The sequence below is a fragment of the Rattus norvegicus genome, chromosome 3 (assembly GCF_021556685.1).
Source record: "Rattus norvegicus strain SHRSP/BbbUtx chromosome 3, alternate assembly SHRSP_T2T, whole genome shotgun sequence".
Lineage (NCBI taxonomy): Eukaryota > Metazoa > Chordata > Mammalia > Rodentia > Muridae > Rattus > Rattus norvegicus.
In genome coordinates, this window is record NC_141536.1 from 45,484,293 (window position 1) to 45,508,328 (window position 24,036).

General features: G+C 36.3%; 1 protein-coding gene across 1 annotated transcript in view; it reads left to right on the plus strand.

The window, feature by feature from the left end:
- Psmd14 (proteasome 26S subunit, non-ATPase 14) overlaps positions 1–24,036 on the plus strand; it is a 92,732-nt gene that overhangs the window by 57,398 nt on the left and 11,298 nt on the right. Inside the window, exons 7-10 of the mRNA NM_001025689.1 lie at positions 713–863; positions 12,635–12,742; positions 19,372–19,446; positions 20,944–21,069. Coding sequence (NP_001020860.1) covers positions 713–863; positions 12,635–12,742; positions 19,372–19,446; positions 20,944–21,069 — 460 coding nt within the window. The remainder of the gene's footprint in view (positions 1–712; positions 864–12,634; positions 12,743–19,371; positions 19,447–20,943; positions 21,070–24,036) is intronic.

The window sequence follows — 24,036 nt, forward strand, 5'->3', positions numbered from 1 at the left end:
TACTGCTCCTCTGTGTAGCATCTAGAATTATGTTCTCTTCACTTGTAAACAACAAGCCTGGTCTGTTCTGTGTATTTGAGAATTGCAGCCGAATGTTTTTCTGAATAAATGTGTGTAGACATGAGTTTTTAAAGACAGTAATCCAAGTGTTTTCCCCTTCAAGCTAAGTCTCCAGTAGTTGTCATTCTCTTGCTCAGATTCTTCTACTGTGGAGAAAACTTCAAAATTAATGTTAGCAAAAGGCTCAGCAGCTGAGCAGAGCAGTGCAAATTGGTTTTTGACTGAGTTCCTAGTTGTACTGCTGGTTTAATTGATATTTAATCCTTTCACAACAGTGGATCCTGGTGTCCATTGTTAAGAACTGTACTCTGTGCTTGGAAATCCAGCTCCCAGAGCTAAGGAGTTAAAGAGTAGATATTTACCGAATGCTGAAAGGGTAAAAGCTGGCTCTGAGGAAGTGTGGTAACAAGGTGAAAGTCTGAAAGCCTTCTCTACCACTGCTAATGTGCGTCTCTTAATGATAGCCCTCCTTTGTCACACTTACTCATTTCCATGCTTGCTGGAGAATATGGTGTCCGGTTTCAGAGTTTCTAATGGTGCTTTTTCACACCTGTGTGCCTTCATCTTCTCTTAATTTATACCCTGTTAGTGTGTTGTTTCTCTCCTCTCCTCTGCATTGCTGTGCTCTGAGTCCGAGTGCCCTTCGTTTCAGGCCCGAGATGGTTGTTGGTTGGTATCACAGTCACCCTGGCTTTGGCTGTTGGCTTTCTGGTGTGGACATCAACACTCAGCAGAGCTTTGAAGCCTTGTCGGAGAGAGCTGTGGCAGTGGTTGTGGATCCCATTCAGAGTGTGAAAGGAAAGGTAGAGTCAGTTCTAACTTCATTGTTGTCTGCTGCCACTTTATTCACATGCATGTAATAAAATCCTTACTTGAAAGTGTCCTTACTAAACACACACACACACACACACACACACACACACACACACACAAATGCTTTTTTTAATTGAAATTATGCAAGACTTTAAATGTATGTCATGGTATTAGCAATTTAAAAAATTAACGTAGGGGTTTTATTTTTAATTTGTAATCATGAATGAATGTTTATCCTTAATTTTTAAAAATTTCATAAATTTGAATGTTAAATCATACTAAAAGCCTACTTCATACATTTCACTAATATTTAATAGCATGTTATTTTAAAGGGCTTTGTTTTTCAGACATTATACAGGATGTATTCTGGAGTTGGTTATTTTAAATATTTTAGACAATGAAAACTTGTCCCAAAGACTTGGTAATCAGCCATTCATGTATTTGGAGTGAGGTCCCAGATGAATGATTAAATATGCTGACTGATTCTAAAAAGAGGTTAACTTGCAGAGCACATTGGGTTATATTGTCCTTTGTTGAAATCTCTTTTGTTCTTGTTTAGTTCTCTCTCTTTTTTGTTCGTTCTTTCGTTCTTTCTTTCCCCCTTCCTTCCTTTCTTTCTTTCTTTCTAGCCCCATATGCCATTTTCCTATTTCCTGCCTCCTGACAGCAGGGTGCAGCTCTATTATCACCTTCACAGAGCTGTCTGCAAATGTGAGAGGCAATTCGATTTTGCTCAACCACAGGGAGAGTGGATTAGAAAACTACAGAACAGAGAGAAATTGGCTAGGTGGTTGCTGCTTTAAAATGCTGCTGAGGTGTCTTGTTTGAGCATGTACTTCCACTGTGGTGCAGAGTCATTGTTAGAGTAAAATCACACACACTCACCGAATCCTCTTTATGCAGGTTTTACAAATAATCTGTAAAGCACTTAGAAATAAATATTAGCTTGATATCTCTCAGACCTGGAGTTTATAGTGTGTGGATTACATTTACATGTACGCAGCGGCTGAAGCAAACTAATCTGATTGTTAAAACATGGATGCTTTGTGCTTCAAATTTGAAATGGAATGTTTTCTGATACCATATTATGATGTATAAAAATTGAGGTCTTATTTAAAGCTTGATCCTGTGAGATGTAATATAGCTTTTCAAAGGCAGAAACTGTCCCCCAAAACAATAATAGTACCAACTGAGATACTAGGCAATTTAAGGAAATTTGGAATGCTTGCTGTGTTTCCATTTATTTGCCCTTTATTTTACTAAGTAAATTGTTACTTAATACAGATGGAGAAATCGAAGTCCTTATTGCTTATCAGATTTAAAGTACAATATAATTTTCTGATGTTTAAGGTATCTTTTCAGTAACATAATTTAATAGTAATTATTATTCTAGAAATAAAGAATTAAAACCTGTGAAGCTCCCACCACAGTAATTTATAAGCAGTGTTTATGTCTTATCTCTGAAGTATAATTCTAGAGAGCAGTTTTAGCTTCAAAACTTGCATTCAAGTAATGTCTATGTCTAATATCAAATTCCCATTAGTCCTGATTAGTTGTAATTCATTTTAAAAATGAAAATAACATTTAAAACTGCACTTATAGCAAAGGACTTGACTGTTGTGTAATTTTTAAAAAATATGTAAAATTACGAAATCAGATATATTATTACCTAGCTTTATTAGGTCATGCAATATTGTTGAATTTTTAAAATGTAACTATATACAGTCAGTGATCCTTACTGCCTTATACTCGGATTCATACAACTCTGTTACCTGCACTGTATGAACACACCTTTGTCAGTATATAGTCCATCTCTATGGTGTCTGAGTTTGGTTGTGATTTATTACTCTTTAATTGTCAAGAATTTTTGACATTACAAGTCATCTAAATGCTAGTAAATCCATGCTGGGATGTTTTAGTTAAGAATATAATTTATAAAATTAAAGAATTCCATGTATGTGATTTATCAAAACTGTCAAAATATTTAATAAAACTGTGATTAGATCAAGAGTTAAAATGACAGTCTATATGTAAATAACTAAAGTTGAAACTCTTATACTTTGAAAACCTCTTTCCTATATATTTTTATTTTTATAAATTTCAATATTATCTATTTTTTTTAGCAATTTAAATAAGTATGGATTCTTTCCCGGTATGAGCTTATTCCCGGTAAGCTCAGTTTTCATTTAGGGTGACCTGAGTGTGTTATTAATTGAATAACATCCAGGTATTAAAGTAATAACAATTTGGACTTAATCCTAGAAATAGACACCACTACTGTTACTGTTATTATTATTATTGCTGAAAAATAAAACAGAAATCCCACTCTATAAAATTATACAGCACTTAAGCTTTTTTATTTGCTCGTGAACACTACATTTAATAGGTCCTTCATAACCAGAGCAACTCAGGAATGGGATGTGAGCGCTAGAGGTCATTGTACAGCCTTTTAAGTTCACGTGACAAGGTTATCACTCTCTTTAGCTTCCTGTAGCCTAAGTCAGGGGAGAGGACTTCAAGTTTTCTCTAATCTTAAACAGTAGTTTATCTTATTTAAAGTAGGTGTTACATGTGAATTTTTTCCCATATGTTAGGAGTAATGTTAAGTTAAAAATATTATACAAGTTTATTCCCTTGGACTTTGGTGACATCCCTATCCCCAAAAAAGACCACCAGAATAATAAAATATACTATATGATAAAGAGTCCATATTATATGCCGAGTTATATAGCACAAATTCTTTTAAATGATAGGAAATGATTTGCCACTTAAGTTCATAATAGAAGTAATAGAGTAAACTCATAGAGACTGCCAGTGAGCTCTTGATTTCAACTATGTAGTGACATAGTTTCAAGATTCTGCTTTAGTGTTCAGTTTATTTGTAAGGTATGCATACCAAATGTTTATACTCAGCTCCAAGGGGCACAGTGATGACCTCTTGCCTGGTTTGCCATGTAGTCACCCTGCAGCAGGACCTGATCCAGCACAGTGGCAGCTCCACAAGTTGATCCAACCTGTAACACTGCTACTGTTCTTTTTCATATGGGGTTACTTTGAGCAACATCTGAAAACTACTGTACAGTGTGGTCTTAAACTTACTGTTTAAAAAATACTAGATTTAGAGAACTTCCCTTGCCGAGACTGCGTTTAGTGAATATGTAGGTGCTGTCACTAACTCTAGTAGTCACAGTGACTGCTTTCTGTGGAAAGCTTACAGAAGCTAATGACCACGTAATCTGAACAGTGGTTGAGGTTTTCTGAAACATGTTTATTTCACCTGATAAGGAATGTTCAACGAGCTTTGAAAATGGAGTCTGATCCCGAACCCGAATCCCATGTTTGCCATGTACAGTAGAGTGTACTGTGGTAGCACAGCCCCGTGATGAAGGCAGAGTAGGTTAGGAAGCTGGGCTCCGCACTGAAGGACAGAGGAGGCCCTGCCTTGTGCGGAGAGCGGAGGAGGAACACTGCACCAGGTGCTTTCACAGATCCTAGAACTCAACAGGACATCTTTCACTGAACATGGAACTCTCACAGGAAAGAAATACAAATATAGGAAAAGTGAATTAGAAAATGGATATGTCTAAGGGCTTTCCTGTTTGTCTTTTTTTTCCAGATATTTAGGAGTTGGAAAATGTAATTTTCACATGTTAATTTTAAAATTGTGGTACTTTCAAGTTACTTAAATAACAGCTCTATTTTTTCTTATTAAAAAATACATATAAATTATGTAAGGAGACATAAAATAGTGAAGGGCAACATGACCTGAAACCAGGTACTTAATTTTTGTGAGGCTTCATTTTGTTATCTGTGTTACAGAGACTTTTGTGTCCATTTTGTAATTTTTGAATATATTGGAGTGATGCACACACTGGTTAGAGAGTAAGCATCATGTGCTCATAGTGATACTGATGTACATGTCTCTTAGTTGCCATGTGATAAATGGAATTTTATTAGTGTGGAAAGTAAGAACTAGTTTTTTTAAAAAATACAGAATATTAATATCTCTGGAAATCTTACTAAAAATAGATCTGAGTTAACCCTTAATTTGTTCATGCTTTAGGAAATTGATGGTAACACCTACAAAAGAAGAGAGCCTTCTCATTGCAGAATTAATTTTTTTAGTGGGCATAGACCATTTCAAGGATATTTTCTCCAGATATATTAATGAAGAGTAAAGGGGATAGATATATTTTGCTGAAACTCTGGCCTATGGGCTTGAACACTTCGACGTTTTATGACTCTTAGGTATGAGAATACCTATCATATTCTCACAGGTATTAATAGGCCACATTTATAAGATGATATAATTATACATTTCCAATTAGGATTTTAATGGCAACTTTAAAATTAAAATGCTAAAGGAATAAATGTTGTATAGAGGTAAATGTATTTTAATCTAAAGTTAGTGTGTTAATGCGCTCTGAGCTGATGGATTTACCTCAGTGCTTGCTATCTGTTCTCAGTGCTGTGATTATGTTTAAAGTAATTCGAATGCAGCAGCTGTGTTAGTTTAGGAAAAATGGAATTTAAGACAACGACCCATTACCTATAAGGGTTTTACAGGCGTTTGGCTTACTGGATGCTTTTGCTTTCGTAGTCATCTAATTATCTAGTCGGTCACCCGTGTGGACGAGCACTGTGTGCCAGGTATGCACTGGAGATACAGAAAGGAGGAGGCTCTGCCTCTCCCCCTTAGTGCTAGCTGTGTGTGGGTAAACAGTGGTTTAATTAAGAATCTTTCCTGCAGCGTCACGTGTTAATTTTTAAGATCATATTGATGTGGCATTAGCTCTTACGAAAGTCTTTCTGAACTTAGGCCTTACTTTTGAGAGGTTTAATGTGTTTCTACGATTTTCTAAAGAAAGTAGAATTGATTTTGGCATATTTTTTTCAAGACATCAGGGTATTGTTCGATTATTAGCAGGGAAACATGTTCACAGCCATGTTTTACATCACAACTGAACTTACTGCATAGTTTTTATTCGAAATGAAACTGTTCTGTGAAACTTGAATTTAATCTGCCTCTAGATGTAGTGAGTGCATGGAAACTAAGCAGTAGTAAGGAAATGAGAATATATGGCCAAACCGAATGACAGGGATTTTAAAATCATGATTGGTAGCTTTCTCTTTATACATGAGATAGTACACACACATATTTTCTTAGAGTTTTCCGTTTTGTATGTATTTGCTTTATGCCACTGTGAAGGGCTTTAGTTTCATCCCATAGCTACTGTTACAGAGCAGCCGTCCATCAGTGAGCCATAAACCCTGATTGGTATAAGTGAAATCTAACCTCGTCTAGCTTTCGTGTTGCTGTAGTTATTATATCACATAGTTTGCTAATGTGATAGTAATCTAGTATTCTGGTTTTAGTGTCTATATAGGCATAAGTCATAGTTCTTTCTCTTACACATTGTAGCATATCGTTTATTTTGAGTTATATATAAGCCTTAGTTTCTTCATTTATAAACTGATAGAGTTTTGGTTATTGCTGTTTACAGTTTACTTCTTGATAATTGAAATGGTTTGGAAAGATATTAATAAGCAAATTTTAAAGTGGTTATGTTATATGTAGGAATTTAGATGATGTTTTTCATGCCTTTTGAGTAATGCTAGGGTGAAGGACATAACTTGGTTTTCTTTTAAAATGATGGTATAGTACAATAAATGTACACAGATACCTTACTTGCCCATTAAACCTTAATCTTTACTATCTGGGATTCTTTTTTTCATCGCTTACTTCTATGGGCCTATTAGTAGGAACATCACTTTTATTATCACAGTCTGATATTAAAGCAAGATCTAAAATCACTTGTTCACTTTGTATAGCTACCAGAGACAGTTGGCACTCCTGCGTTGGTATCAGACCAGCAACCTTTAGGTGTTGGGCTCTTGAAGCTCATTAGAAGTCCCCTAAGGAGTTCAGTATTAAGTGTGCTGTTTGTCACCTGTGCACTGAGAAACGTCTAGCATGAATAAAGATTCTAGACATTTGCTATTTTGTGTGTGTGTGTGTGTGTGTGTGTGTGTGTGTAACAAAGAAAATGGCCATGAATTTTTAAGAAAGCAAAGACTGTGAGTATGTATTAAAGGGTTTGTTGAAAGGAAAGGGAAGGGGGGGATGTATAATCCCCCCCCCTCCAAATTCTTAAAGGATAGCATTGTTTCAGCTATATTCTTTTTAATTTTTAATTAAGACTTTTCTAAAAGAAAATACCTTAAAATGTATTTTCTTAACTTCCTCATTTCTTTTTCATGTATCAAGTGTCTCAGGATAGCAAATTTATAATTTTGATTTGATTTTTAGAGTAACTTTTCACAATGTTTACCCTCACAGTGCTACTCTTTGTTGACTATGTTAAGGTTGGGTGCTGTACAGATCATAAACCATACATGACAGATTTATTTGGAGAAAATACTGTAATGGATAAGGGCTTGAGGAATGTGGTTCTGGGAGGGAAGGCCTGACCATATAGGTTTCTAGAGAGTAGCTGAATCACAGCTTTCAAAGGTGTCTTGATTTTGGCAGAGATGGCTAAATTCTTGTTCCATGGTTGTGTTTAGTCATTGGCTGGGAGCAGCTCTGGGGATCTATTGCTGGTGTGATGCTCAGTGGATTGAAAGGTGCAGCAGCTGGAGTTTAGAAGTCAGCTGTGCTGTCCCCAGCAGGTTCTATTAGAGAGAGCGAGATCTAAAAGGAACAGCTCTGTGACTAGCACAGTTAACAAGAACTGTAATGACAAGCACACATGTATTATTTAATCTTAGCACCAGCTCTGTGAAGTATCATTCATGAGCAGACAAAGAGATTGGGCCATTCAGTAAATTGTTTTAGGTCACTTGGCTAGCAGGTCATAGATCTAGAATTGTAACTTTGAGAGGAGACTGATTCATGGGTAAGCACTCAAATTCCTATACTATGCTGGCCATGTGCAAACACTAAAAAGTTGTGCTCAATTTCTTTGTATTATTTAAGTAAATTCTTTTAACAATGTTTTATGAATCTAGAAATATCTAACTACCTTTGCATTACTAGATTCTAACTCGACTTGCTTTTACTAAGAGATGTATGTACAAAACTTGTGGGCCCGCTCCTGATCTTGATCCGTCTCTTCACTTGCCAGGGAAGTGCACTCTGCTGGTTCTGCCCCTTCCCTCTTCTTCACTGTACTGAAATTGTACTACAGATCTGTAGCTACAGTAAGCAATTCTCCGAGGAGGAAGAAAGAAACAGTACATTCACATAGGAATTTCTTTTCCAGAGCTAAAATTGACATTTTATAAATAATTTCCGTGTTGCAAACTTGAGACCAAGAAATCACAGCAAATCAGTGATATGCATTTGGCATGACTCAGTTTTAGTTCTTAGTGCTTTTCATTGGAAATGGCATAAAAAGTAAGATATCTTTGAATTTTTTATGCTGTGGGCTTACAAGAGATGGAAAATGTTTTTATCTTATAGACGAATGGCAGTGCATAGCAGCAGAAGTAACGAAATGGTCACAAACCCGCATAGTATTCCCCAGGTCACATTCATTCTTAATTTTTAAAGAATCTAGAAACAAACTAAGCAGCTGATAACAGGCCATTTCCAGGCAGCAGTGTTTGGTGTGACTCTGCTCTTCTTCCAGTGCTTCCCGTTTTCTCAGTGCTTTAGAGGCGGATTGTGGGGTCACTTGTCTACATGCTTTTACAGTATTTAGCCTTGCTTTTGCTCTTAATCTTTCCTACCCTCCTTCCTTCCTTCCCTCCTTCCTTCCTTCCCTCCTTCCTTCCTTCCCTCCTTCCTTCCCTCCTTCCTTCCTTCCCTCCTTCCTTCCCTCCTCCCTTCCTTCCTTCCTTCCTTCCTTCCTTCCTTCCTTCCTTCCTTCCGTCCTTCCTCCCTCCCTCCCTCTATTTTTTTTCTAGCTATAGGTGTTAGGATGACTTATAGTTATAAAAGATTCTAAATATTTACATCTTCCTACCCCTTTGAGCTCAAGAAAATGACTGCATCATAAATGTTTTAGCATCAGTTCTTACTTTTGTTGTGTTTTTGAAACACTTCCATTGGTCATTGACTTCAATGTAAGTACCATTGGAAGTGCCCCCTAGAAGCCACAGTGAGATGAGGAGGAGAGTAATAGTAGCCCCTGCTGGAAGGATATATGCAATAAAATACCTTTTCATTAAATTACAATGAGGGTTGCTTAAAAAAAAAAACCTTCCTTTGAATGTAAAAATCAGGGTTGCAAATTGATGCTTTAGAAATTTAGTCTGGTCTTTTAGTGACCCAGAGAAATATGGATTAAAAATAGTATATTGAATGAACTGTTGTTATGCTCATAGAAGAAGTCAAGAATATGGATTAAACTGAATCTGAAAATAATTACAGCTTAAATCCTAAGCCAGATTCACCATTAAATGGAAATGATAGGTCCTTGACCCTTGGGTGTGCTTGGAATAAACGTGGAACTCAGTATTGTTTTCAAAACTATTTTGCTTTTGTAAGCTGAGACAGATGTACAAGAAAGATGCAGTTTTTGTTTTGTATTGGCAGCTTCCAAATATTTAGTATCTATTTCCAAGAGTTGCAATTAGTAAAGCAACCATGGTACTGAAGTCTGCACATCCCACAGCTAATTATATTTGCAAGGTCAGAGTGAATACATATTTTCAGAAAAATAAAGGGTTATATAAATATGTGTCTTCTACTTGGCTGTTATATCACAGTTTGTTGATCTGGAGTATAATGTGTACAATTCACAAATTTGTCTGATAACAGAAAGTGGTGTGTGATTGTGTTTATTTTACTAACCAGTATATTCACAGCAATCACTTCCAAATATCTCTCCAGTAAAGATGTGTTAATTACAAAACAGACAAGGTCTTCTATTATATTAAAGCTACTAACAAGAAGACAGCAGGAATCACACATGTAAATAGCATCATCAACCCCTATTTTAGTCCTCTGTTTTGATCTGTGAGTTGCGCATAGACCAAAGGTGCTATTAAAGACTGAGTGTATGAAATAGGCAGCATTATATGAACAAAATTTATTCAACAAGAAAACAGACCTTTAACATGAATTTAACAAGCCTGAGAAATTATAAACTATCATATGCTGCAGATTCATGCAGTGATAATAAACAAAAAAAGGAAAGTAAGAGGTTTCCCTAAGCTAGCCAAACTGCTAATGGTTTTGTTATAAGCTGTCTACTGTTGCGCTGACCTCAGAAAAGTCTCAAGGCACTTGTACCAGGAAAAATTAACCGGTCAGGTTGGTAAACAGAGATCCAGTGGGTTTTAGGGCTTAGATATAGACAGGAATTTTTTTATTTTTCTTCCTACAGTGTAGAGGTTATTGTTGCCATGAGGAGGTGAATTTGATGTAGTCGTTCTTTTTTCTTTTTTCTTTGGGTTAAATTTTGAGGTTCACAAGACAAAATGGTTTCATGTATACATATTTCAGAGGAAGCCATAAAAAAACAGAATGCTTTAAGAATGCATCATTCTTTCTTCTTCTCCCTTCAGTGCCTTAATTCTTGGAGGTTCTTTGTTTAGTATGTTGCATTTTGATTTATTTCCTAACAATGAGTGACCACTTGCTGTCATTCTGTTGCATCATTCTGTAAATACACAAACATGGAGAAACGCCCTGAGCTTAAACACACCTTCAAGTTCTCACTAGGGCTTTTCTTGGATCTTACTGTGGCATAATTAACACCTTCTTCACCCGTTGCTCATTAGCGTACTGGACATTAATGAGTCTACTTTGATAGGTTGTCCTAACGGAGAAATCTACTTATTCTCACAGCAGAGAAGGCAATTATAAAATTGTACAGAAATTAAAATGTAGAATATATTGCCATATTTACTTTTTATTGCATGTTAAATCTAATTTTGGTCTGCAGGTTTTTGAACATGTTAGTTTCCTTAAGACAGTTGCTATAGTGATGGCAGAAAATTCCTTTAATTTTAGTGTAATCATTTCTATCGCTGCTCAGGAACTATCAATCTGAGCACGTCATTTCATCTGGGTCATAATTTACTAGTTGAACAACATATTAAATCTGTAAGTTTTGTTGTATTTTTTTTAATTTCAGGGTTAACAAAAGTAGGTCATGGTATTCACTTAGCTGTGACCTAACTGGCATTTTTTTTAATGATACGTCACACCTGCTTACACTATTTCATAGAAATGATGAATTTTTGCATGAAACTTGCTGTCTAATGTTTTAGTTTGAAAACAGTTGGCATAAAAATGTATGTAAGCATTTCATTGGGATATAATACGAAATTTTCATAATTTACAATTTTTCCCTAGAAATGATTCTTACTGAACTCTAAGGATGGAATCATAAAGCAGTTGACAAAAACAATGATAATGCTGTTTTATATTTACAATTAATAGTTGAAAGCAAGTGTTTAGGGTTCTGATTAAACACTTGGCTTTGAAGCAAAAGAAATTTTGGAGAAAGTTCAGATCACAGAATTAAAAGCAGCATCCAAGCTTGACTGTTATTATCCTTAGGACAGCAGGAATATACTAGACCTAGCTATCTTGTATGCTTTGGTATAACTTTATGTTTGCTATAACTATTATCTTTAGACTCCTGATAGAGTCAGGCTCTCACATGTTAACTCTAGCTGGCCTCAAATTCACCGTGATCTGCCTGTGTCTGCCTCCTCAGAAATTCTGGGATTAAATGTGTGCATGCTGGTATTGTAGGCATGCATTTTTAGAATTGATTGTATTTCAGTTAGCATGAAAATTATAGTTTTTAATATTTCAGTCTATTAATACAACAGTTGTATAACTGAAAATGAATCCAGGTAACAGTAGTTTTGAAAACACTGATAGTCTTAGTTGTTTAATACTTGTGAAGGTGAGTCAAGAAGTGCTGTTTTGTTGTTTCAAGATTGTCTTGGAAAAGTGGTCTGTCTTAGTATCACATGGTTTTACCTAAAATGCCACATTTTTAAAGCTTTATGTTCTTTCAAACTTGAAGGATAAGTATGTAAGCAATAAGATAGTGGGAAATAGCTGACTCTCATTAATCTCTTGATATGGAAGAGCTAAATAACATGTTATGGGTCGTGAAGGAATTTGAGTCTTTAATAAACAAAAAGAATTTTTTCTATGAACTTGTAACCTATTGTTTCTGACTGAAAGCATGGGTGACCTTGGTTTTCTTAAATTGTGCCTCCTATCCTTGACAGTGGCTTGGATGTTTAAAGCCATTAGACAAGGTATAAAGTATTTCAGAGTCAGAAGAAGTAAAGGGTATCTGACTAGTAGAGAATACATGGGCAAGTGATGTGCTGGCTGCAATTTTGTTGTCATTTCAAGTATGGCGACGGCGTAACTGATGTGACAGGACTGGGTCTTAGCTGTAGTCCCTTAGCTTGTGCTCACTTTCAGTTTTAGCTTCCCCATCATTCATTTTGACTAGGAAAACTTTAGGTATCAAATAAGCACAGCAATGAAGGTTATTTGCTGTGCGCTTAATAATGACATATTTTTAATAATAAAGATGCTAAGTTAATATTTTGCTGCTTCATGAAAATCGCAATAATTGGTGTCACCTTACATTACAAGATAGAAGGTGGTATACTGATGGCACTATCAGCAGGAGGCTCTTTTTATTAATATTATAATTAAATGATTGTCTGGAAATAGGCCAGAAACAGATGCATGTTGATCTTGCCTTGTCCACTGTTGCTTGGCACCATCACTTGTTTTAAAAAGGAACTGACTTGACACCTTGTTTTACAGGTTGTTATTGATGCCTTCAGACTGATCAATGCTAATATGATGGTCTTAGGACATGAACCGAGACAAACGACTTCCAATCTGGGCCACTTAAACAAGCCATCTATCCAGGTAATGACAATATTTGATAATGTATTAAAGTCTGTTTTGTAATTTTAAATGTGCTGCCATCATTTTAGATCTAATTCATAATCATTTTAATTTTCCTAAAAGCAGTCTTTTTTCTTATTGCTGTTTTAAAAGAAAATACCAGCTCCTTTTGAGGCTACAGGTTTGAACCAAGCCTGTTTGAGAGAACAAAACTCATGTGTGTATGTCAGTATGTGTATATGTATGTATCAAAAAGAGATGGAAATACTATTGCAAAAAGTTACATTTGCCTCATACGAGACGATTTTCAGTAATGTTTTAAGTTTTTTTTTTTATCATGGGAATATGAGAGAACCTCTGTATTGATCATATCTTCTGTATAGTTAGCATCTAAGAAGAAGGCTAATAAAAGTTTCAGGAGAGCAGTTAGCTAACCTAGATCAGATGGATCTAAACAGTCTTCAGAGTAATAGAAAGGGGAGAGAAGCAGTATGTCTTAAGAGGTCCCAAGAAATAGCTTAGGTAGTATGTAATTCTGTCTACCTTTTTGGTTTATCCTCACCTTTGATTAAATTCACCTAAAACGGATATTTATTATTTTTATTAAATTTACATTTTGTTTGTCTAGTGGTATCAACTGCTGTTACTTTGGTATTCAAACACCTAATATCCCTTTGAGTGATAGTGTTTTCTTTGTTCCATTCATGTGCCTCATTGTTTCAGTACAAGTCTTTATTGTCTGTAAGAAATTATGTTAAATGTGTTTTAAGTGCACAGTCTGTGTGTCTGTGTAGGTAATTATTTCTCTAAAGATTAATTAATAGGACAAAAATACCATGTTTGATTAAATAGGACACTCAGGACAAAGACATTATAGTAGCTACTGCTATTCCCCTTCTGAAATGTTGTTTTGCCTTAAGGTTGTCTTTGGGGAGTTGTGGCATTAACAGTTCACCATGGTCCAGCTTTGGTTATACTTGATAACTCTAGTTTTAGGCAGTTTTGCTGATAGCATTTATTCTAGCTCTTCATCATAGTGAAATGTTTTGTCTCAAAGAAATGAAGTATGTGGCTTTTGAAACAATTTAAAAAAAAAAAAAAAAAACAAGGTAGGGCAAAACTACAGAGAATAATGAGTATGAAATAAGCTACCAGCTTTTTTGATTGGGCACAGACAAGCCCATACTTGCATGTTCCAAGAGAATATATTATTGGTTCTGTTTAGCCCGTGATAATGACCTTTCTCATACACCCCCATAGCATCGTCCCGCTTCATTATTTTCTACAAAAGGTTAAATAGCATCTCACAATCTAGAATCATTGTGATTACTACTACATGGTATATTTCTGCCAGAAGTTTTTACTAATTGCAAGTCAGCAGCCACCTGTTGCATATTTCCTTTTTTAAATTAAAACACTGCCTTTTAACTTAAGACAAAAATCGATATTGAAATCTGTTTCTTCTGCACTAATCTACTTGGTAGTGTTTAATCCTACCTTCTATCTTTAATTAAAAATGGGCCCTTTGAAACAGCTTTCCAGCCTAAGTTAAATGACTTTTATACAAAAGCTAAATTGGCATTGTTTTTCCTATTATTTTAAGTTTGTCTTGTCTCCCAATTAGAATCTGTAAATATATTTATTTCATAGTTTATGTAGTGCTCATTGGAATGACATCTATCTGGGTGCTTTACAATTTTAAGACAATTTCTACACTAAAGTACACAAATGCAACAAGCCAAAAAGAGACACACCTTAACACATTTAAATTTTGTAAGACAGGCTAGATAGCAAGTCCATAATAGAATTTGAAGGTATGTGTGTCAAATTTTAAGTTGTTGATTAGAAACTTTCAGAAATACCACGCCTTTTATTTTGAAGGAAAGTTAGTTGGTGTTAATAGGGAACTTGGTCCTAAGACAATGAAGAAGTAGTAGAATCTGACCGTGGGCATTAGCATGCATTCTGGAAATCTTTGGTGATTTTCTAGCACTGCTTTCTTTGTTATATTTAAATGACAGACGAGAATGTTATGATTACATTGTAAACTATTTAATAGTCACAGGGAAGTTTAAATGGAATATACAAGTTCTCCCTTTAATAAGTGCATGTTTTAGCGCTTGTCGCTATATATTTATACCAACACATTGGATTGATTATCTCTAGGTAATACAATAATGGGACTTTCCCCCTTGTTTTTCCTTGACCATATTGGCACATGCCTATAATCCCAGCACCCAGGAGATGGATGGATCTCTTTGAGTTCCAGGACAGCCTTGTCTACAGAGTGAATTCTAGGACAGCCAGGGCTATACAGAGAAATCCTATCTCAAAAAACAGAAGCAAGACAAAAATAAAAAACAAAAACTTTTTGCAGTAAAGCCAAATACTTAAAATATTTTATATGTTTTTTATGCATTTTACGTATGAGTGTTTTGAATGCATGTATGTGTGCGTACCATGTTTGTGTTTGATACCCTTGGAAGTTGGAAAGTAGGAATCAGATCCCTTGGAACTAGAGTTTGGGATGGTTGCAAACCCGCAGGTGAGTGCTAAGAATTAAGCCAGGTCCTCTACAAAAGCAACAAGCTCTTTTAACCTCTGAGTCACTTCTCCAGCCCAAGAAAATACTATTTGTATGTGCTCATGGCAGTATTGAAGTAGTTAACAGTAAATTCTATTTTAAGTATTCAATTAAAAACTTACTGGTTTTTTGATATTTCAACTCCTTAAAAGTCGCGATTAATTTTGATGTTGTTATCCCGTGGACATTTAGTAAACATTGGTACTCAATACATGCACCAGGGCTTGAATCTCTAAGTGTACCTCTGAGCATGCTTTCATTGTACAGCAGAGTTAAAAGTATTTGAAAACCTTATTTTCAATAATTATAAGATGCAGAGCTGTACAGCAGCAGCAGTTTGACGGTCGTAGGCGTTTTCTAGATGAGGCAGCTGAGACTCCGAAACTGAGCTCTTTAAATTACTCTTGACATATGCAAGACCTGGTAGACCTTTCTATTCTCTTATATTATAGTTGGAAATTTTATACAATTTTGGCATAATTCATTTGTTGCCTGTGTGATACTTTGGTTTGTTTTGAGACAGTCTCACTCTGTGTCCAGGTTGACCTGGCTCCATGTTGTCCAGGTGGGCCTCAAACCCTGAATGAGTACCGAGATTACAGATATGTGCTATAATGCCCAGCAAACTGATTTATAAAACCCTGCTGTATCCACAACAGATAATGTACGGAGGTTTAGCCACAAGTATACTGGATCTACACCAGTGGTTCCCAACCTTGGGGTCTTTCTATCTGTCCTTTTGGGTGCCAAATGACCCTTTCACTGAGGTCACCTAAGACCATCAGAAAAAAACATATTTCTGCTACGATTCAAAACAGTAGCAAAATTACAGTTATGAATAACAGAAATAATTTTATGGTTGGGGGCGGGGGTCACCACACCATGAGGAACTGTATTAAAAGGTCATAGCATTAGGAAGGTTGAGAAGCACTGATGTATGCAGTCAGTCCTCTTGTGTGAGGTCAAAGCTTCTGGTCAGTTTGTTTCAGTAGCTGAGTAAGTGAGTGAAGTTGTAAGACCACTGACTATCGTTTTATCATGTACCTGCTAATATTTCATGTTGCTTGTGATAAGTTTTATTACACTTATCAAAGTAATATATTTGAAAACCAAATAGGGCCACCAAACACTGGGTTATTTCATTAGTCTTTGTAATGAAGGCCTGTCTGTGGATTTAGTGACTGGCCTCTGGATTTATTGGTTTTAACCATTGTTAGTTTTGCCACCATGTAGTCTTTAGCGCAGCTAGTGTATTGCACAAAGATTGTGATTACAACCAAGTTTCATTGCCCAGTCAGGCTGTGTCCGCTTTGAGAAATGATCAGACTTAACAAAATCTGCACTAGAAGATAAATCTCCTAATGTGTACAAGTGTAAGTTCAGGTTGAGGGAATCGTGAGCAGTTCCAGTTTCTGATTGCTATGGTACAGCATTTTTATTCAGTAAAAGATGATTTACTACATCCGGGAATTTTTGAAATAGATAAGGATTTAATAGATTCTCACAGTGACTAAATTCATACACCAACCATTTGAAATCAACTTTGCATTTCTTCATGAAATCAATGGCTTTCTCTTGACTTTATAGGTTACTTTTATAGAATATCTTAGTAATGTGAAAACTGATTATCCTAGGAAGTACAAGTGATTGATATTTGATTTTTATATTTAAATGTCCTTTTATACCCATCTGTCATGTGCACATAGAACGAGCCTACTAGAACGCATGGGGTATAAAGTGCATGATAGGCAGTGCAGTCACTGGGTACTCACTTCCCCACCTTCTCTTAGCCAGTTTACGACTTAGACTGCAAAACCCTAGTTAGAAAGTGGTGGTTATTTGGTTAGCCTGTCTTTATTTCCCAAAAGTAAGCTCCAAACTATTTTGATTATTTTTTAGATTTGTTTTAAAATATATATAAATTATAATTCTATGCTTTTATGTTTTAGACGCTAATGGTGGATATGATACATATCTTAATGCCGTTGTGAACCACAGTCGAACCTAAGTTGCTAGTATTAGATACTTTTGTAGTATATAGCATAGTTTCTTTTTCTTTCACTTTTCTTTAAATTGAAAATAATTCTTTTTTTTTTTCTACAGTGTGTTCTGACCACTGTTTCTACCCTTCCATCTGCTTTTAGATCATTCTTACCTCCCCATCCACCTAACTCAAAGCCCTCTTTAGAAAACAGGCAAAAAAAAAAAAAAAAAAAACAAAACAAAACAAAAAAAACCAGATAAATGAAAAAGGAAAAGGCACTAGAAACACACGTACATACAAACAAAACACAAAATTGGCAACTATATTATATAAGGAAAAGAGGAAAATGTTGAAATAAAGCAATTTGAAGCAAAAATACCATTGGATTCAGTTTGTATTGGTTGTCTGCTGCTGGGCCTGAGCCAGCGTTTTTTTATGTGTGGTTTGTGAGTCTCTATTAGAGAAAAATACATCGTCTTTTGTAAGTGATTGTCAGTTGGAGATAGCTTCTTAGCATGGATGGGAGCTTGTGCATACTTCCCGCTCTAAGCACTGGAACCCTGGCTGTCTTGGACCAGTGCAGGCCTTGTGCTGCTGCCCCAGTCTCTGAGTTCATGCGTGTGTTAGTTGTTGTGTTTAGAAGACATTGTTTCCTTGGTGTTATCCATCCCTTCAGGAGTGGAGTGTGATAAAGACATCTTTTAGGACTGAGTGCTCTAAAGCCTCTCTGCACATTGTAGAGTTGTGGTCTCTGTGTTAGTTCCCATCTGTTGCAAGAGCTTGAAGCCTCTGCTGTTAGCTGACAGATGAATGTGTGGCCATAGCAGAGCAGAGTTAGTCGTTTCATTGTACATTCCTTTACAGAACAGTAGCCTTGGTTTGTAGTTCCTTTTTAAAAAATTGCTTAAGTTTCTGTCGTGATTGATCTATTTATCTTAGAGGTTGTGTCCAATGAAAATAAATTCTGATAGGTGGGATTTCAATTTGTTGTCTCTGAAGGACATAAGTGAAATGGATATGGTAAAGAAAGAGCCTCTGGGTCTGGGAAAGACTGTGTGTGCCTTATCCTGGCAGAAGATCCCGAAGGTCCTTGGTCAGCCAGCATAGCTCAGTCAGAAAGCTCCTAGTTCTGTGACTCGGTCTTGTCTCAACAGCTGAAGTGGAGAGTAATTTAGGAAGACTCCTCAAGATGCCCAGAAGCCTTAACCTAAAAAGACAAACAACTGCAGTGAGCATACATAAGGACTAGTGCATGCAGTCGCTTGCACGTGCACCCACCCACCTTCTCAGTGCTAGTTTGGAGACTCGCCTGGACACAGCCAGTGAGAACTGAATTAACAAAAGGGGAAGCCAGATTAATGTGAATGAAGAAGCATGTGTACTATTGACTTGTTTTATATTTTTCTTCTGGAAAAGCACATTGTCCTCTAAACATCAAAATCGGATAATAGCTATGAGTAGTTAGTTTGTGGCAGGCTGTGATAAGCTCAGACTTCATTGCTGTGGTAAGCCTCTGTCATGGCTGTGGGGAGTTTTCAATCTGTGAAGCACCTGGAGTGCTTTAAAGACTTTGTCAGTAGTTCTTTAAACTTTATTCCTAAACCCGCACCCGAGAAAAATGTTTTAAGTTACTCTTCATTTACAGTAAGATCCCTTCTAGTTTTGTTTAAAATGTATTACATTTTATTTATTTTGTTGGGAGGGGATTTGCAAAAGTCAGTTTTATTCTTCTACCTGTGGGTCCAAGGAATTGAACTGGGGTCTCAGGCTTGGTAACAAGGCTTTTACCAAGTAATCCTTCAGGAAAGCTGAGCATGGTGGCCACACAGCCTTAATCTCAGGACCCTGAGACAGAGGCCGGTGGGTCTCTAAGTTCAAGGCCAGCAGCCTAATGTACATACTGAGTTTAAACCAGGTAGAGGTCCACCATGAGACTGTGAAAGGAAAGAAGGAAGGAAGGAAGGAAAGGAAGGAAGGAAGGACAGATGGATGCATGGTTAGATGTGGTTGTGCCATGCATAAGATATATCAATAGTTTGTTTAGATGAAACATTAATTTATTATTTTAATAATTGTTTTTAGGCATTAATTCACGGATTAAACAGACATTACTACTCCATCACTATTAATTATCGGAAAAATGAACTGGAACAGAAGGTAAGTCTATGAAAATCTTTTTCCTTTTCTTTTACGTCTGTGATGTGTTTTATGTCCGTATGTATATTTGTTGCCTCGGGGGTGGACCCCCGAAACTGCAGTCACAGTGTGGTGGTAGTGGTACACAGCAGGGAGCAGTCTTGTGCTGTGAGGTTTGTTTTGTTTTTCTTTTTTTCACATGTCATAAAGTATTCAATTATCAAAAGAAAAATTAACTTTCTTCCAGTGGTAGTACTTAATTGAAGGTAAGTTCTAGAGTATGACTTTTGAAAAAAGTTATCTTAAAATTATAAACTTGTGGCTGGAGAGATAGCTTATTTATTGGTGCTGCTCTTAGAGGACCCAAGTTTGGTTCCCAGCAGCCATATCACACTGCTCACAACTGCTCGTAACTATAGCTCAAGGGGAACTGATGCCCTCCTCTGGCCTCTGCAGACACGTGCACGTACAATAACGTCTTAAAAATTACATCATATGAAAAATTACCAGGGGACATTTAGGGAAGCACAGAACAACAAGAACAAAATACAAACTCAGTCACATGTGACAACTCAGCAGGTACAGAGACTTCCTTCTGGGCATGATAGCAAGAGGGGAGTGTCTCTGACCCGTGTGGTAGGAGGCTCGGACTAACGCCTTAAAGTTTTTCTCTGACTTTCCCATGCATGCTGTGGCACGTGTGCCCATCCAAAAACACTAAATAAATGTAGTAAGAGAAAATCACAAATTTGTAAGGCAGGTGAGGTGTCATAGCCTTTTGAGATGCTGAATCAAATCAGGAAGTTTGTGAGTTTCAGGTCAAACTGGGCAACATTGTATGACTCCCCCGAACCCCCCCTCCCAAAAGCACACATGCATCTGCATATAAACCTCTTCTTTAAATGTTTGAGTGTGTAGTTGTGTAGTTATTAAATTGTTGACTGATAACTCAGTCCCAGTGTATTGGTGTATTTGAAAATGGGACATGTCTGTGAGTCTTTTTCTACTTTTATTTTGTCAGTCCTGTCAGTAAGTAATAAGTATTACGTTTTTATAGCAAACCTGTGTGTAATATGAGAGTTCAATGCATCCTTCAGTTCATTGTGTTTTGTTTTGTTTTTTTAACTGCTGTGGTTAGATATTTTAGAATCTAGCTAGACCTTGGCAATCTTAAATGCAACTGAATAAAGTAAAGGAAAAAGTGTCCGTAGAGACTATAAAAGTAGTATCTTATCATGCAAGGGAGAAAGATTCTTGTTAAAGCAATGTGAGACAGTTGTCTTTAGTCTTTAGTCAGTTTATTAGGAAAGGCATCTGGCTCTAACTGACGTGGGTACCAGAGAGAGACAAAGGCATGGAGCACCAGTGTATATTAGTATAAATTTAGGATATTTCCAGCTGGTACTTATTTGAATGAATAAAATTATATTTAAATTCATTAATTTTTGTGAAGTTTTTTTAACAAGACAGAGAAAATGTCTTTATAGCAACAAAACAATGTTTTTCCTATATTTTTAGATGCTGTTAAATTTGCATAAGAAGAGTTGGATGGAAGGATTGACACTTCAGGACTACAGTGAACATTGTAAACACAATGAATCGGTGGTAAAAGAGATGTTGGAATTAGCCAAGAATTATAATAAGGTAAAAGTCATTTATTCCTTCACAGTTGTCGAAATGTTTATAATTAGGTACTGAATGGTTATACAAAATAAGTAGTTAAAAATAGAGAAGCCTCTTTTGTAGATTTGATAATAAACACTTAATATATAGGTAGTCTGGTCCCTTCCTAAAACCTACCACCATTATGTAAATGTAGCCATAGAAAATATGTACAGAAAGACAATTAGGTTCTTCTTAAATATACAGCTGGGGAGCTAGAAAGATGCTTAGTATTTAGGAGCACTTGCTTCTCTTAGAGAGAACCTGAGTGGTGCCCAGTACCCATGGAAGGCAGCTGACAACTGCTTAAACTTGAGCTCCCATGGCATACAGACATAAATACACATACCGATACATGACAAACAAAATAATTCTTTTAAGCTGGGCATGGTGGCACGTTTAATAAACTTTTATATTTTTTATTTAATCAATACTTACTGAAAATCTTCTGTGTGCCAAGCACTGGTACATGTTAAAAAGAAAGACATAAAAGTCCTTGTTGCCCAGAGAACTTTCTGTAAAGGAACGTGAACAGGTACAGCATAGTACATTGTGGTTAGTGCCATGGGCACACAAGCAGTGAGTGACTAGAAGCCTTTGTATGGGGCCAGTAAAAAAATCTGTCTTATCAAAAAATCATTGTGTGCAATCTCCTGAAAATATTTAATGCTAAAATAGATGTGGTTATTGGGCTGGAGAGGTGGCTCAGTGTGTAAAGGTCTGAGTCGCATCCGTAACCCATGTCAAGAAGCTGGGTGTGCTGCTGCCCAGTGCTGAAGAGGTTTAAAAGATAGCCAAGATTCATAATTGCCAAGACACAGAATCAACTAGTGTCCAGCCACAGATGCATGTGTAAGATTTCTCTCTCTGTGTCCTTGTGTGTGTTCACAGTGTAATACTGTTTTTTATTTAAGGGGGAAAAAAAAAAAGAAATCCTACCACTGTAACACGATGATCCTGGAAGAAATGGTTAGATGGAATAAACTAGACACTTAAAAACAAATCTTCACATGTAAAGTCCAAAATCCCAAACTCGGCAGTAAAAAATATAAAATCATGGCTTTCAGAATCATGAAGCTGGTGTTGGGAGGGCTGGGAAAAAAGAAAAGGCCTGGGATATGTTTAGGAAGCGGTGGACGTGGCTAGGGTGTATATGAGGAGGAGTGGGAGAGAGTCACAGAGCTAATTTTGATCAGAGGCATGGTACACCTGGATCCTGACTTTAGACACAGTAAGGAGATCTGAATGGGAGTTAACTAAATGGCCGTGTTGTGTAGTGACAGTGGTAATGAAGGCATTGATAGTAAATGAGGCATGTCACTGATTGGATTATGTAAAAAGAGGAAAATCAAAATTGAACTCAACATTTCCTGCTTACTCAACTACATGTGTGCTGATAACAACCTTTTCAGTGTAGGTAGGGAAGGCAGGAATGAAGAAACTGTTTTGTTTACTGTTTTTGTTTCTTAATTGATGCTCAGAATAGCAGATCTCCTTGTGGTGTTTGGTCCATGCACCAACTCTTCTGTCTCTCACCCCTGCTTGTGCCCTGCCACTCCCTGTGTCCCCTCTTTGCATGTCACATGTGCTCTCTTCCCCTCCCTGCCACCTTACTGTTTACCCTCCCAAGCTCCCTTTTTAGTTCCATGGTCTATATACCCAAAGATATTCACATATAAAAATTCAAAGCTACATCTTTTAAGCACAACTTGAAATATTGAGAATTAACAGTAAAGGCTAAAACTCAAGATTTAAGAGGCATAGTTAAGACCGATTATTGAAATTATAATATTTCTGTTTTTAAATTAAGCACTATGTCATATAAAATATTATACAAAAGAAAGTGTATAAGATTTATCAGATGTTAACAGCAAGCAGAGTCTTTAAAACTAAATTTCCAGCAGAGGTATGTCAGGTTTTGACAGGCATGTCCTAGAATATAATATTTTAGACCTGGACTCCCTCTCCCCCAGTACTAGGTTGAGAGTCTTTTCTTTTCTTTCTGGTGTTGCTTTCATGCTGGAGAGGTGCAAAGTCAAATGCTGCTATAGGCCTGAACAGAGACAAAAAGGAGTTTATCACTTAAAATAGTTAACCTTTTATTGTCAAAGAAAAGTATAACAACTTGTTATTCAGTAGAGCGTAGGAATGGTTTTTATTTCTCTGTAACATTACAGTTAAGTAAATTTATATTTCCTTCTGCCAGGAAATAACCTATTTATGGTTACTGCTGCCCATCCATAGAATTTTTTTCCTATATTACAGTTTAAAAAATCTCTGTAGTACTAAAAATCTTGTAAGGTTTGGTTAAAAATGAAAACAGTGTGTAAGCTGTGATACCAAGAGTCCAGATTTGGGAATGTAATTCCCTCTATGATTGAAAGAAATACGTTGAAGTTTTTATAGTAACACTTAAAATATACAAGGAAGGCCCGTGCTACCACAGTTCTTCACTGCATTCTTTTTAATTGGTTGGCTTTTTAAGCTAAGGTAATTATTGTTAGATGCCAGTTAGGTCCTAAAGTAAAAGGAGATTGAGGATAATTAAATTCTTATGTTCCAAGTTTTCAATCTCGAGTCTGAATTTCACACAGGAGTTCTGCTTGATTATTACTCATTGGGTTTTCTAATTACTGCGCTGACACCTGCAGCACTGCTCCAGACCCCAGCTACACAGGCCAGAATGCTGTTACTGGATGTGAAAACTGTGCGTTTTTCATCCATACTTGTAAATGAGTGCATAGGTGAAAGTGTACTGCAAAAGATCGTTTTAAGAATAACACAGAAACAAAATTTTGCCTTTTAACGCATATAGCGCTATAGATTCTGAGACCTTACAGCTACCTTGTCAGTTGATATATTGATAAACTTCATAACCTGAAAGATAAGACATTTTTATGTTTCATATAAACTGTAAATATATTTGGTTTTGTTTATTAAATAGAATTT